The sequence below is a fragment of the Crinia signifera genome, chromosome 2 (genome assembly GCF_055691185.1).
Source record: "Crinia signifera chromosome 2, ASM5569118v1, whole genome shotgun sequence".
Taxonomy (NCBI): Eukaryota; Metazoa; Chordata; class Amphibia; order Anura; family Myobatrachidae; genus Crinia; species Crinia signifera.
In genome coordinates, this window is record NC_139218.1 from 263,810,082 (window position 1) to 263,826,944 (window position 16,863).

The window sequence follows — 16,863 nt, forward strand, 5'->3', positions numbered from 1 at the left end:
GTGGCGAGCGCAGCGAGCCCGCAAGGGGGGGCGATCCACGTCCCCCCCTTGTCGGCATTTCGGCTGTCGGGATTCCGGCGTCGGGATTCTGAACGCCGGGATCCCGACCGCCGGGATTCAATACTGAATCCGACAAAAGGAGCTATTACGCCTAGAAGCGAGGTGGATCCACCATCTGGCCCCTAACTACAGCTCCACACACAGGGTCCCAGCATGCGGGGCATTAAAGGGCCTGCTGGAACTTGTAGGACCACAAGGTAGCAGACTAGCTTTCCAAGCATTTGCTTCGAACGGGCTAACATAAACATGTATTTTAAAAGCAGACGACAAACTGCTCGCTCAAAAGTAATTTTTTTATTATCTATACACTATCCCTATACACTATTACCATTCTTACATGGGACTATGGGCGAGACTCACCAAACACAAAAATGCCGTAAAAACCCAGTTTTCGGGGTTTTTACCGCATTTCCATATGCAGCAAAGCCCCACCGCCGGGGCTTCACTGCTGGGGTTACGCCAGTTCTAGATGGCGTAATCCCATGGAAGCCTATGGGCTTCCCTTCGCGTCCCCCGCCGCCCCCCCCCCGCCGATCCGTGCCGCACCCCCTCACCTGTGTCCGGCCAGCCTCCTGCTGTGCTGCCCGGACCAGTGACCTCCTCCTCCCTGCACAGCTTCCGGGTGCAGGGAGGAGGAAAAGGAGCCGTCACACAGCCGGCTGAGGGTGCAGGGAGGGTGGGGGGGACCCGCAGCACATCGCCGGCCATTGCCTTGGCGTTAATAATCGCATGTTACTGCATATGCGATTATTAACAATGCGAGTGCCGGCGATGTGCTGCGCTGGTTGTTAGAGAATCCCGCCCTATATATTTCTCCTGATTTGATATCCTTTATATTTCTTGATGTCCCTATGAAACTGTGCATGTCGCACTGTATGTTTGTTGTTTTACCTCAATAAACACTGATTGCAGAAAAAATGTGTCATCCTGCTTTGTTGCGCTTTAATCAATATAAGAGCACTGTAATGCACAAGCGTGCTGCCTGTATTTGGCAGTAAACAAACAATACATGACGCTGTGGACGCGCCAGCAGATGCAGACAGTCCCCCTGTACGACCCGTGACGTAGCCCGGCGCAGGCAGCGTTGTATAACGCCACTGAGCTGGTTATATAAAGTAGTCCAGTGGGGGTGGGGATAGCATGAATTATCCTCACGTGTCCTCCTTTACATTCCCTAACAGGCGAGGCTCCGTAGTACGTGTGTATCCCCAGCAGGGGGCAGCAGACTCGCAATGACGGCGCCGCCGCCACTACTTCTGTGTGCACTGCTCTCCGGCAGGAGGAGGAGGAGGATAAGGCAATTGACTCCCCGAGCAGGGAGTGACGCCGGCAGCATGATGCAGGAGGTAATCCGCACGTCTGTCACACAGCAACTAGACAGAAGCAGCCTGAACGTATAATCGCTTTAACCCCTGCGTGCCGGGCAGTGTAATATCCCGTGCTAGGTGTAACTATTTGGGTGATGCAGCGCGCCGGCCATTCTCTTTAGGAGGTAACAATATACTAATAATTGCATGCGCTGTCCCGTGTACGGTGCCCTGTCCTGCTGCTTCCTATACATTGCTACTGTCCCTTTAAGAAGAGGCTGGGACGTGATGTCACTGCTGCTGTTGTCCCCTCGGCCCCTCCTCAAACACTGAGCTCACAGCCCAGGATGGGGAAGGGAGGGTGCTGTGTACGGGGTACACGTACCATAGCATGGTGCCCATACCCTGCCCAGCACACGAGGAGGAGGAGGCCTGGACACACATGCTGCTTGTGTATGAGGGCGCTGCATGTACCTCTGGCACATGTATGTCACTGACAGGGCACTGCAGGGGGACATCATTAGTCTGCCCTCTCCCCTTCTTTCTTCAGTGGCACCGGATCCCTCTTTCCCGGGTAACACTCCTGTGAGCTTGGTTGTGCTTAGCCAGGGCAGTGACGGTGTGGTGCCAGCTTGGCTTCTCTCTGCTAGGGACTCTGGCTGTTTCTAGGCACTGCCCATGCAGTGCACAGGGTGTTGGGGACGGGGGCATCCTGCAGTGGCACTTTAATCACCAGCTCTATTCTTGCTTTCCACAGGGAACAAAGGACAGTGACAGGGGAGCTGCACCCGGACCATAACAAAGCACTGTGACAATGGAATAGCTTTATGTAACAAAGTGACACATCCCTGGTGATAGCCTGGCAATGCCATAGGTAAACAGCAAGTGTTTTGTGGCAGTAGTTTAGATATGTATGGTTGTACTATGGCTATTTGACAGTGACGCTACCATCCGCCATACAGCAATGTCATGTCGTAGGACCTATAGCTGCAACAATCTCTTTGTTCTCATGGAAAGCTCCTTGCTTCTCTGATGATGTTGATGTAGAAAGTGTCCCATCAGCTCTGCAATGATGGAGGTGAGATCTTTGCATTGTTCCGATCCCTATTCCCTTGACCTCCCTGGCCTTTGCTCTGAGATGCTAGGGGTGGCAGAGGAAGCTTTTAAGGCTGGCAACTTTGAACTGGCAGCAGAGATCTATGGTTCACAACTAGATGAGATGCCCCAGCCTGAGAGATCTTTATATCTGAAGAAAGGTGATGCCTTGGCTTTAGCTGGGCGAGTAGCTGATGCTCTGGACTCTTACACAAGGGCAGCAATGCTAAGTCGTCTTTATCCAGAGGAGCTTGGAGTACTTGTTGAAAGCATTGCTCAAAATATCAGAGAAAAAGAACTTAAATTACCTTGTGCCAAGATAAAGAGTGACTGTATACAAGTCCCCTGCACTCTAAGCATCCCTGAGAATCCTGACCGATCCCTAGAATCTGACCTCTTCTCCTGCCTGGTGTGTAGGCTCTTACTGCTGGATCCAGTCACTTTGAACTGTGGACACTCTTTTTGTAAAACATGCTTATACGACAAGAAATCGCCCGAGTGCAATTGCTGCAACAACCGAGCAAAAAGCAAAGTAGAGGGTCTTGATACACCTTCCATTGACATGAAGGTAAATGTGGTGCTCGGCAACCTGCTAGAAAAGTGGTTGGGTGAAGAATCCAAGGTACGGAGATTGTCTGTGGAAGGGAATACCCTACGGCAGAACAATGATTTCATTGGCGCTTTAGAGAAATTCAACACGGCATTGGAGCAGGGTAAGTGGCATGTTTGTTTATTGGATATTAGCACTTAGTCAGTCACAACAATGTATACTCCTAGATTTTATTTTGTGGTATATTTTAACAAAAGGTTTTAAAAGCTATGCTCTGTTAGATGACGATAGCTGATCTCCCAGCGAGCACTGTGTGTTACTATCTCACAATTTGTCATAAGATCTACTGTGTACATGTTATAAATGAGAGAAAATACAGTTAGACACCTTTAGCACGGCAAGGTCACAGAGAAAGAAAAGCCTATAGATCCACAGCTTTGGCTATACCTGAGGGCGAGCTGTGACTCTTGTTGGCTTACTGTGCAGTCGCACTTGCTAATATTCATTCTGCGCCCATACAGGAGCCAATGATTGTGTGCTTCTTATATCACATATTGTTTTTTCTCTTTAAAAGTAAGGAATACATTCTGTTATAACCAGGGCTGGTATAATGGCCTGTATACACTAAATAATATGCGGGGAAAAGAATGATCTGCGGGCTAAACACTGAATGATCGTTAGCGATATCATTCAGTTACGCCACCGGGACCCCTGCCGAACATGCAGTCACTGATGATCATGTCAGAATTAACTGCATGTTTAGACAATAGGGGTTATCGTTAACTATCGATAGGAGCGCACATTGTTAACGATATAATGGGAAAACACTGAACGATATGAATTATGATATGATTACATGTATATTGCTAACAAAATTGCATACATAGATGCATACACACTATGTGATAAAGGCAGCTAATGATTTAGTTAACAATTAAATTGAACTCCCCAGAGCTACAGAATGAATGATCTAGTGGATACACACTGTGCAATTTCAAATGATAAAGATAAGGAGCCAAATGTAATAGGGAGTGAGAGATTTTGGGAGAGTTTTCCTATTTTATTTTATTTTTTTTAAAGCGTCAATCTGTTACATGGTAAAATCGGGAATAGACTATATTTCCGCTTGGCCAGTGCCGCTCTCTTCTTCCCCACCTTTAAGGAAGCCTGTTGGCTTGTCCTCTTTCTCTGCATACCAATGGCATAGTGTTCCTCACTGCTACCTGAAGGAAGAGACATGCTATTGTGCTGGATTTGATCCTCTTCTCCTTCAGATAAAGAGCTGGAGGCTGGCTGGCTGCTGAGCTCATTTTCACTAGAGCTGCTGGAGATAGGGAATAGACCATATTTCCACTTAGTCAGTGCCGCTCTCTTCTTCCCACGCTTTAAGGAAGCCTGTTGGCTTGTCCTCTTTCGCTGCTTACCAATTTAATTTTCTTCATCTGTATCACTGTGGCTACTTTCAGGTATTTCCACATAGACCAGGAAGGTCACAGTGCAAGTAAAAAAGTATCTGAGACAGTGGTCCCCCAAACTCTCTTGCTGGGGTGCCTCAGGGTGGTGGCCCAATACAAAATCAAATTATTTATGAGCAAAACCAGTGCTATTGGGTGCCAATCCTAAAACATGGTGACAATCAGAAGCGCAAGTGTACACTACCATATAACTGACCCAAACAATGCCGGGTAGGCACCGTTCACTTCTTTTACAAGAAAAACTTTTCTCCTAAGGAAAAATGCTGATACACTTGTTCGCCATGATTCATGAAAGTTTGGTAACCACGAGAATTCTGTGAAGGATGAACTGGAGCCCTATACACACTGGGCAATTCTTGTCACCGCTGATATTGTTAACTAAGTTGGTGGTGCAGGCAGGTATATAATGTAGCCAGGGTTTAAATTGTGTGTGTGTAGGAGGGGGACGGGCACCATCTGTACCGGTAAGGTTAAACTAGTTAAACCTCTGCCATGCACAGTAATTCCATCGGGAAAGCATTCTAGTTTACAGGGGGATTTCAAGAACACTACCACTGGCTCTACCTCATGGTGGGAGAGGAGAGGGGAATTAGGTGGCAGAGGAAAATGAGATCCCCGACCTCTCCAGTACCACGTTAAGCTCACACTGGGGAGGGGGGTGCCGTGAACGACCTGCGGTAGCATGCATGACTATTACTCAGAGTATATTTGATACTTTATGGTCCCCAACAAAACAGTCCAGAATAAAGTAATTTGAGTAGTAGATTTCATTATTACTTCATTTACTCTTAATACCAAGTTATAAGAAATCTGGGATTATAGTATTAAAAAATAATATTGATGTTCCGTAAAATTTAAAATGAATGTAATTAGCTGGGTTGGTAAGAGTTAGTGATGGCAATGCTGCTTTTTACACCGGAATTTGGATGATACCACATTACAGTACCTTAAGTTATACTTTCCTACCTTCCTGGTCGGGAGGCTCTCGAAAACAGTCTGCAACCCTCCTCAGCCCCCCCAACAAAAGTAAAAGTGGGCAGAATTGCAGAATCATAGTCCTGCTTCCCAATATAGTGTCTGTTTTTTGTCACTGTATGCCGGGGGATGAGCCATGATGATGTGAGTGATGCCATGACTCAGACAGTTTGCCTACCCACCAGACACATGCCTATGTGCGCCTTCCATGTTGTGAAACAGTAGGTAAGTATTCCCCAAGCTTCGTTATACAGCCTATGAGGGCATTCAAGTGTTTTTCCGTGCAGCTGCCACTTGATGGTGCAATTCAATTATTTATCAATTTACTCATCAAATGAGTTGCAAAATTAATATAAAATAGTCACCTCCCACAAGTTGGATTGTTGGGCACTACTTTCGTACAGCTGTGGCCACTATTGGTGCGGCTGCTGGCACATCATCCGCAGGTTTCTGGTGGATGGCGATCTGGCGGCCAGAACATGGGCGTGTGAGCCTCCATTGCCAAGAATGGGACATGCGGGCCCCATTGTGGCGGAAGGTGAGGGCAGCGGATGGTGCGATGGGAGTCGCTATGATGAGAGCTGCTCCATCTGTACCATAAGGTCAAGCTGCTCCCACAACTGCTCAATGGGGTTGAGATCTGGTGACTGCACTGGCCACTCCATTGCAGACAAGAGTACCAGCTGCCTGCTTCTTCCCTAAATACTTCTTACATAATTTGGTGGTGTGATTTTTGTTCTGTTGTAGGAGGAAATTGTCTCCAATCAAGCCCTGTTCTCAGGGTATGGCATGGATACATTTAGTAATAGCCTTCCTTATTCAAAATCCCTTTTTATCTTGTAGAACTCTCCCACTTTACCAGCACCAAAGTAGCCCCAAACCATAACATTACCTCCACTATGCTTGACAGATGGCACCAGGCAATTTTCCAGCATCTTTTCACTTGTTCTGCATCTCACAAATGTTCAAGGGGGGATCCCGACTTACAGGGGCTGTTCTCCCTTGTGGGAGTCTATGGCACTCATAGAGGGGGTTATTTTGGTTCACTTTTTCTGACAAATTCCTTCTTAAAGAGAGAATTAGATTTGGGTGGGGTTTTACTTCAAAGTGAGATCTATATTGCAGTGTAAAAATAAAGCAGACCGTATTTTCCCTGCACAGAAACAAAATAACTCACCCAAATCTAATTCTCTCTGCAACTTTTATATCTGTCCCCCTGCAGTGCACATGGTTTTGTCCATCTAAGAAGGAATTTGTCAGAAAGAGTGAACCAAAATAACCCCCAGAGGGAGAATAGAACCTGTGGCTTCCTTGCGCTCGCCCCAGTGTCAGGGCACATATATCTAGAGAGCGCCACACCAGTGGATGTAATCAATATAGATTTATTTATTTATAAAAATATATAAATTTTCACAATAAAATGTACAGTTTAATAAAGACTCATAAAAAATATGAAATATACAACGGCTGTTGGTGGATGTTGGATACGATGGGGAGATCACAGTTGAATGGCAGATGGAAAAAACAGCTTGAAGGATTTAGGAGGCAAATAGTTGTAACGATCACTCTGTATTAGCTGTAGGAGATGTATGCTGATAACAATCCTTTACGCGTTTCTCCGCTATAGCAAGGCAGCGGTTTCTTCAGAAGGCAGATAAGACTGACATTGTGAATCAAGGTATTTAAAAGACTGACATCCAATCGTGTTTTAGTGCTAATTAGTGCTTCCATGAGGTATCGGTGCTCAGGTGGTTCATTAACCCCTTACCCTTCATGAACCACCTGAGCACCGATACCTCATGGAAGCACTAATTAGCACTAAAACACGATTGGATGTCAGTCTTTTAAATTGGACACATTTATATACATTGGTATGTGGCGCTCTCTAGATATATGTGAGTCATCACATATATCTGATTTTATTTATTGTCCCCCTACAAACCATCCAACTTGTAATTGGGAGCAGCCAACTACACATTTATATACATTGGTATTGGTATTTACACCATATAAGAATCTTATGCTCTTTGTGTGCAATTTCCATTTCCTTAATACCATCCCTGTTTCTCCTTCCCCCCCCCCCCCCCTTTTTTTTTAAAGGGTGAGGTTACTCATTGATTTTCCAAACCACATTTGTTAGTTCCAGTGTCAGGGCACCTGCAGTCGGATTCCAGTGTTGGTATGCCGCTAATAATGGGGCAGCACTTCTGTTAATAAAGGCACCAAGAATAGAAATGGAAAAGAAAGGGAAGAATAGATGTGAGTCCAATGTTCTTTTCACCTCAGAAAATACACAAAATTAAAAAACGTAATTTATTCAAGTTATTAGTACATATCATTTTGCTTCATATAACAGCTTTACATAAAATAAAATATTCGATCCAATGAATAATCCAACACCGGAAGGTAATTTCACAGATAATACCCTACGCGTTTTATCTGTTAGGACTTCCTCAGGGGTGATCTGGACTTAATCTAGTTTATGTAAATGAACTAGAACTCTCAGACGAAATTCATTTAAAACCACACTGAGTTGTAAAAGACTGATGTCCTCAAACTCTGTGTGAGACCCCTTGTCATACAGAGGGCTCCATAATAACCAGGAAACAAACCCAATATCGGAAAATGGGATTAACCACTCATTGGTGGGTATCCCTTTAAAACAGCCATTTTTTAGAAAGGTGTCACTTCCAAGTAAGTATTCAATGGCACACTCAGTTTGCCAGGAATAATTTGTATCCCCAGTTGAAAGCAGCATGCTCAATATGTACAGTGACACTGCATTCTAACTAGGGTTTACCAATATTATTGATTTCGGGGGAGAGGGTGCAGGAGTTAAAATTTTAAAGATAATGTACCAGTCAATCAGCTCCTAACTGTATTTTCGGTACTTGTTTCCTAGCACGGCCACAACGATCATGATCGTGGGCATCGTAAGGGAAAATCGGGGGCATCGCGGCCATCACATGCACTAAAAAATCGGGTGCGATGGCCGCGACGCGATGCCCGCGATTTCCCCATAGGGAACAATGTTAAATGCCTCAATTTAGCCGCGCTGCCCCCGATTTCCCATAGGAAACAATGGTAAATGGGCCAGAAACCCCCCAAAACACCCCTGAACAGTGAAATGTCCCCCCAGAAGTATTTTACGCCACCCCACGATCAACGCGAACCCGAAGCGTGGCGAGCGCAGCGGTATGCGTCCTCCGACCTTTTCATACCCCGATTATCCACGTCGGCGTGGAGTTGAGAATAGAATAGTGTGGCGAGCGCACCGAGCCCGAAGCGTGGCGAGGGGACGCGGATACCTGTGAAGCCCGCGAAGGGACGCGTTTACCTGTGAAGGTATCCGCGTCCCCACGCGGGGCTCGCCACGCTTCGGGCTCGGTGGCTCGCTGCGCTCGCCGCAATATTCTATTCTCAACTCCACACCGACGTGGATAATCGGGGTTTGAAAAGGTCGGAGGACGCGTACCGCCGCCCTTCGCGGGCTCGCTGCGCTCGCCACGCTTCGGGTTCGCGTTGATCGTGGGGTGGCGTAAAATAGTTTGGGGGGGAAATTTCACTGTTCAGGGGTGTTTTGGGGAGTTTCTGGCCCATTTACCATTGTTCCCTATGATGATTTGGTGAAATTGAGGCATTTAACATTGTTCCCTATGGGAAATCGGGGGCATCGCGGGTACATTGAGCCATTTAACATTGTTTCCTATGGGGAAATCGTGGGCATCGCGTCTGCACCATTTAAGCCTTTTTTAGCCGCATACGACGCGACCGACACGATTTTCACTGTTTTCAATGCATTTCAATGGGAAAATCGGGGGCATCGCGTCGGTCGCGTCGTATACTACTAAAAATGACACACGATGCCCGCGATTGTGGCCGTGCTAGGAAACAAGTACCGTATTTTCTTTAAATACCGCTTGTTTTTCTCTCACACTCTCACATTTTTATGTCTCTCTAAACTATGATAAATACTCCCATCAAAGTTAATGCAACTTTTACAGTACCAGAATTGCGAAGCTCTATATGCTGTAGTCGTGCTGTATGATTTGTAAACAAAGATCAGGCAAAGCCTGCAGAATGCCCTGGATCTGTCTAATGGTGTGTACACACTTATACAATGTGCATGAGATTTTGACTATATAGTCAAAATCTCATCTGGATCTCATGCAGATTGTATGGGTTTTAACCCTTGCGATCCCGATGCGTGCTCCCGTATCGCAGCCAGAAAGTCTTGGCTGCATAGACTGTATAGTGCAGATCTGCACTATATAGTCTAAATTGTATGCAGATAAATTGTAATATAGTCTAAATTGTCCAAGTGTGTACACACCCTCATCTGTGAGCACTATTTCTCAGTTCAATGACACCTGTTTACCTTTCACCTAAACTCTGAACACCGTCTTGACTGAATGTAAACTTTGTTATCAGTTGTTGTCTGTGCAGGGCTCACTTGTTAAGTCTACCAACAGCTGTGGTCAGATATAGAAGTAGCGCATTACGCATACTGTACACCTTTCCACAATCTCTAAAAGCTCCTTATCTGCATAAAAAATTCAGCTTAAGTATGGAAAAAACTCTGTTCAACTCTGTAATCTGAAATCGTAAATAGTAAAAGCAAACAACAACTTTAGTTGAATAATATTTATTTTAACATTGTTTTTATATAATGCTAGTACATTCCACTGCACTTTTCAAAGCAAGTCTAGGTTGACCTGCTTATTTTGATAATTATTACATTCATTGCCTTTTATTTATTACATTTGTAAAGTATTTATATTGCTGTACATAAAGAATACAATATTATAAACTAAAATATAACGCGTTTCAGTACTACTAAGACAAAAAAGAAACCGTTACATAAAGATACAACAAAATGAGACCATTATGAATCCTTTGAGTGCCAAAGTTCTTGCGCGGAATCTCTGCTTAAAATGCCAGCCTCGCTTACAGCGACAAATTTTTATTGAAGGGTGGAGGTTGGGAAATATTTAACTAAACTTCAATTACTTGACTTCAGATCATTCTGATATTACTAAAGTGATTAATAGTCCGCAACTATGACCCTGGCATTTTTTAGCGGGATTTTGCACATCTCTCACAGCAACGTTTGCATTCAAACTGTTACTAGCAGCATTCAAACGTTTTGGGCTCTGGGAAGGATGGACAGATAGGACGTGTGTTGCTGGGAGGGGAAGACCACTGGAGACCAGGATAGTGCAGAGTGAGAACCAAGATTGTAGAGACCCTGCTGCTGAGTGCCTACAGTCTAAACACCCCCATACATTACTGCGACTTGTCTGAGACACAATGTCCATATTATTTCCCTTGAACTCCCCTGGCAGCTTCCTGAGAGTCCTTCCATCCGATTTGGTACTTGGGCCCTCATTCTGATTTTTTTTTGGCTCTGCGCATGGTCTATTATGCACATTTGCAGGCCTCCTTTGTGAATAGGTTTGACAATTTGCATCGTCCCTGAGCCATTTGCATACATATTGGGGGGGGGAGTCACCCATGGGAAGGCCCATTATTCTATGTTCGTCCCCATGAATTCTCTGGGCGTTCCCATGGCTATGCAAGTGGGCTGCTGCCTGCCGGGGGTGGGCAGCTGACGACACAGGATGTGAGCCGCCTGCCCCATCTTCGGGTAGGCACACACAAATAAGTCAGTTCAGACTAACTATTATTTGCGAAGCCAGGAAGAATTAATTAAAGGATCGGCGATTATCATGCATGATTTCTCCTGCAGCGGAGCATGTGAGGGGATGTGTTTTCGTTACACGTTGTACCGAGGGTGATCGGAGGGCAGCGTCTCAAACCAGAATCACCCCTTGATGCATTATTTTTAACATGCGATTTATCGCAGCTGAAACTAGCGTGGAAGGACTCCCGGATAGCTGCCAGGGAGGTTCAAGGGAAATCCGATCCGATCTATCGAAGCTGTTAAAAAGCAGCCGCGATGTGCACGAACGCCTGCGATCTCCGGATCCGATCTGATACGCATGGGACATGCGTTTTTAGCTACTTTTCACCCAATTTCTCGGCCCCATCTGTTGGAAACTGATGAAAAGTGCCCAAATCGTACTAGTGTATGGCCAGCTTAAAGGAATGAGGGATAAATCTCAAGGGCGGGTGTTGGGATACAGAATATAAGCTGTGTGTGTGAGGAAAGGTAATTGCTTTAATAAACCGTTGCGTTTTCAGAGCATGTTTTAATTTCTTAATGCTCGTAAACATTTGGATAAGGAGTAGTGAATTCTAAGCAGGGGCCAGAATGCACGACATCTTGCAAATGTTTTCAGCAAGCAGACAATCAGATAAAGGAGGGTGATATTGAGATGGAGGATCAAAGGTTTAACAACTTGACATGGTCAAAGAGCTGACTGAGAAATTTTTAGCTTCAGAAAGTGCTTTGACATCCACAAAGAGATAAGTGACATTTGGAGATGAAGGCAATTAGATTTGTGTAATTGACAGTACTGTACACTGAAATAGCTGGCAATTGTACGAAGGTAGGAGGTGAAAAGAGAGCAGAAAGGAGGACCAAAAGTAAAGCATTGGGGGCACCACAATGTAGAGGGAGGTGTAGCGTTTGATATAGAGACATGGGGTTGATAATATGGGTGTGAAGGGTGCGAGGTGCCGTTCCAGCAGTGTTTAAACACCGGCAATGGCACCCGATTTTGCAACCTTCCCATGTTCATTTCAGACAGGATTCACTTAAAATTGCTCGCTGCCTTAAGGGGCAGTGACCAGTGTGCAAATTCCATTCACTGTAAGTGCATCCAGTGCCATGATGATTTGCACTTGTGAATTAATCACGGCTAATAGGATCGACATAGTAGAACATAGAATGAGTTGTTAGAAATCCAGATTTGCCTGCATTCTTATTGAAGAGTCAGCTAATTGATTAGTCACTTAAGAAACTGACTAACCATCCGTTGCACAGGGAGTGGTGTACGTTCAAGCCAAACCAATATGTAATTGTCTAATTTTGATCGCAATAAGGAAGGTGTCCTACAAAACGTAACACATTCTGTAATGTTTTTCAGTGATATTGTGTATTAATGAAGGTACACAAAATTATGTGATATAGATAAGTTTGCTAGTGCTTGGGTTTTTTTTACGTGAAATTAGAGCAATTTCAAAAGGTATTTAACTTTAATATAAATATGCAGGGTCATATACATATAACAATGCATTGTATTTATCTTCTAGAAGGTGCTAAATAAATAATAGGTTGAACTTGATTGGTTGATATGGGCAGCATCCCATAGATAGATAGATACAGAAGGGTACCCCTTGCCAACACTATGGCTGGAGGGGAATAAGGCGGCACTCCACGGATTTGGGTGAAAACAAAAGTAGTTTATGTAGACATAATCAAATGGACACCATCTGATGGTGTCCATTTGATTATGTCTACATAAACTACTTTTGTTTTCACCCAAATCCGTAGAGTGCTGCCTTATTCCCCTCCAGCCATAGTGTTGGCAAGGGGTACCCTTCTGTATCTATCAATTACTTGGGAAGGCACCGCGGTGCAATACCTTTCGTCCGGAGTGCCGAACAAAACAAGGATATGTAGTGTACCTGGCCTTAAGCTGGCTACACACTGGCCCTTATTATTCATATCTGATCGCAGTACAAATTTGTTCTCAAAATGGGCAAAACCATGTGCACTACAGGTGGGGCAGATGTAACATGTATAGAGAGAGTTAGATTTGTATGCGTTATTTTTGTTTCTGTGCATGGTAAATACTGGCTGCCTTATTTTTACAGTGCAATTTAGATTTCAGTTTCAACACACCAACCCAAATGTAACACTCTCTGCACGTTCCATCTGACCCATCTGCAGTGCACATGGTTTTGCCCATTTTGAGAGCAAATTTGTACTGCGGTCAGATCTGAGTAAGGGCCACTGAGCAATATATTGTCTAGGAAATCAAAAGTCTGATATATAGCAAGCTGTTGGATGGTGTATACCCCCAATATGTCTGTGAACAATGTAATTCACAGCATATCAACTTGTCCATGCAGCAAAGCTGATTGGTGCATTTGGCTGTGCATACGGGCAGCCTGCTGACTGCCAGTACGCTTGTTGCAGGTGACTGACATCTTAACTGAGTGAGCACATTTATATTCAGGCAGACGGTTGGTAAGTGTGTATGCCTTTGGCCTGGTGTGCACCCTGCTCCAGGCCCACAAAGATACTGTATACAAATATTGCCTATCACATTAATCGGCACAGTCTCCTGGTGCATCTTAGCCACGTTGTATTGCAGCGATGACCCATTTTGAGATAAAAAAAATACCACCCGACGCTAGCAGATTCTCCCAGTACCTGGCATGCCGAGAGGGGTTGTGTGGCATGACTGCAGCACTGATATATAAGAATACATCTGTTGTCAACCTAAACCTTCATTAATGGGCCTGGTCAACTCCCATTTGCAACATCATTTACCAATTCCATCATGAGTTTTTTTTGCCTAAACTTCCAGCACTACTTGCCATTCAGTGACGCACATTCACCTTTCACATAATAATAATGTAAACGTTATTATCAGTTGTTGTCTCTGGGCTCACTCTGCATGTATGTGAACAGCTGTGATTACTTATAGAAGCAGTACACTACAGATAACCGTTCCACCATCGCTGGAAATAGCGCAGTCTTGCATGAAAAGTTCAAATATAGTATGGAAAAAAAAGTTCAAATCTCTAATCTGAAAAGGCAAATAATAATACAAAAAACAGCAGCAGTTGAGTTTTATTTAGCATTTCAAAGTGTACACGTGCCAACAGTATGGTAAGGTTGACCTGTTTTGTGACTAGGATGAACAGAAGGGCAATTTGTAACCCAAGCAGTTTTTCCAGTATGCACAAATCAAAATCACCAACCACATTTTCCTGGATTCCCAAAAAATAGTCTTATAGAGGGTACACACGGTGAGATATGCACTATTTTTCTATTCTATTTTGCTTGTAGAAGCAAAATCTAATAAAACATGGAATGGTTTTCTTCATTTGATGCAGATTCGATCCCAATGCGCGCTCCCGTGTAGTGTAAATCGAATAGAACAATTGTCTTGGCAGCCAAAACTATATAGTACAGATCTGTACTACATCATTAAATCGCATGTGAACACTGTAACCGACCCAGATCGAATAGGTGTCGAATAGAAAGTAAAATCCCACCTTGTACACACCTTTTAGTCTCTATTTAAATGTGATCAATGGTTCTTTTAATTGGTCAGATTGCCAGTATATTATTGTACATTGAGCGGTTCATGCTTTGACCGTTAGCATTTTTTTTGCCATAGTTGCATCAGCGACTTTATTCGAATGCTAGTATCAGTCCTTCCCCTGCACAAGAGTGTGTCCTAATGTGCAATTTCAGTATATAGCCATCAGGGAAACTAAAGCATATTTAAACTACAAATAAATGTAGATTTATCTCATTTTATAGAACAGGCATAGGACATCTTGCCTAACTGTGATCACTATAGTGAGACATAGACCAGATTGTTTCTAGAAAGTTTACGCAATAGTGAGTAGAGTCCCACTTCCAAATAAATTAAGAAAGGGTGTGCACCCAAGCCACATTTTACACCTGCTCCCTTGACACATCTACATACACGCTATAAAAGCCACTGGTTTCTCATGATCAGAGACACATGGTTATCTAGCACTGCTGACCGGGGCAGAAGGTTGGATCACTGTGGGTGAGCACATATGCAGTGGCTTCTACCTTGGGGTGTGGCTGTAATCTGCGGTTCACCAATTGGAATGGGGCAACCAGGCACGTTTTGATTTTTTTATTATTTTCATTCTGCCAGGGAGATCATAAGGACAGGCATAATTTATAGAATAGATTGTGTTGGAAGGCATTGCAAAGGAGATTTATTTATTTTTTTTGTTCTGGTTATACTACAATTTAAAACATGAAGCAAAATCCTGTGATGTTACAGTACGGCACAAGAAGGGTATTCCTTTACTAACATGCAGGCTTGTAAAATGATTGTGAACCAGCTTCCCTTTGCCAGCATTCATTGGATCTACAAATGCTGGCAACAAGGAACATATGATGGAGTGCATTATAGCTTCTTTAGCATATACCATTTTGATACAAATGTACCTTTTAATCTATCCTGTTTCTTCCGATATCATGTGTTCACATGTAAGCAAGGCAATTATACACAAGTCTATACTTTCTTTTTTCTATTGGCTTCCCACCAATGAAGCCCGCAATATCTGGATATCGAGGGATAAAAAAATCTGTCCCTGCTGAGAGCGAATGGTCAGGGACACACCTCCCCTGGCATGGAATGCTATTGTAAGCACTGCTCAAGTAATCTCACACTCGCCTACCTATATCCTGCAGATTATCTCCTCATCCAAAACAGTCTCTGACGTCCGTAGAAAGTAGAGATGTGCAGGTTCTGATTTACTCTGATTTCAAAGCAGGATCTTATTGGCTATCAACTGTCAACGATTGTCATGTGATTTGGGATAGCCAATAAGATCCTGCTTTGAAATCAGAGTAAAGCAGAACCTGCACATCTCTAGTAGAAATACGGTGGGTCCCCAAAACACTTAATTACACATATGTTCTCACGGATGTACACTATGCTATTTGTTATTTAGTATTGAAATGGTTAACACAACCTATCCTGGCATAAGCATGCTAATATATAATGTGGAATGTGTGGTAACGAAACCGTGGGGTGGAGCAAACACTGATTTTGGACTTGAGCATTATGGTTTATTTTGTTAGCTTGAATGCAGACTGTCAGACAGTTCATGTTCATACAAGCTATTGTCAAAGGTTCTCCGCTTCTCACAGAGGCTTCCCAATCAGCCCTACCACTGTCTAACAAAGACCTTATCTCTAGCCACCGGGCCAGCATTGGAGCCTGAGGATCACACCGGCAGCAGGAGAGAGATGTCCCTTTGCAGCAAAACCACATAGGCTTTATTGGGATTGCATATGATACATCATATGCCAGAAGAACTGCATACAATGTGTTGTTTGTGATCCTGCCACCCAGGAAGGTGGTGCAAGGGGGATCTTGTGCGACTTATCCCCTCGGAGAAGTCGCACAAGTTTATGGCCACCTTTTACTTACCAGAGATCTACCGGCTTCTTCCCCTGTGCAGATTCCACACAGTGCAGAACAGCTCCCCATGTGAATTACCCCACTTTGTTTTTGCTAAACATCCCTGGTTCTTCTTTAGTTAACCATAATTATTTTGTTTGGCTATAGGTTAACAGTTAAGATGGGATTCTCTTCATAAAAGGCTATCTTGGCAATTCAGTCATTGCCCAGATACACTCAAAAACTTGCATTTCCCTCATTTCTGCAAACAGAAATGATGTTATTATGCCGGTCAAAAAAAAAAA

General features: G+C 44.0%; 1 protein-coding gene across 4 annotated transcripts in view; it reads left to right on the plus strand.

Moving 5' to 3' along the window:
• Positions 1–1,251: 1,251 nt before the first annotated feature.
• The window catches only part of LONRF2 (LON peptidase N-terminal domain and ring finger 2), a 71,963-nt gene continuing 56,351 nt past the window's right edge, over positions 1,252–16,863 (plus strand). The window contains exons 1-2 of one of the 4 annotated variants that reach the window (XM_083168500.1): positions 1,252–1,406; positions 2,125–3,175. In XM_083168500.1, coding sequence (XP_083024626.1) covers positions 2,437–3,175 — 739 coding nt within the window. In that variant the 5' untranslated portion in view covers positions 1,252–1,406; positions 2,125–2,436. The other 3 variants (XM_083168502.1, XM_083168503.1, XM_083168504.1) reach the window with 3 other exon arrangements.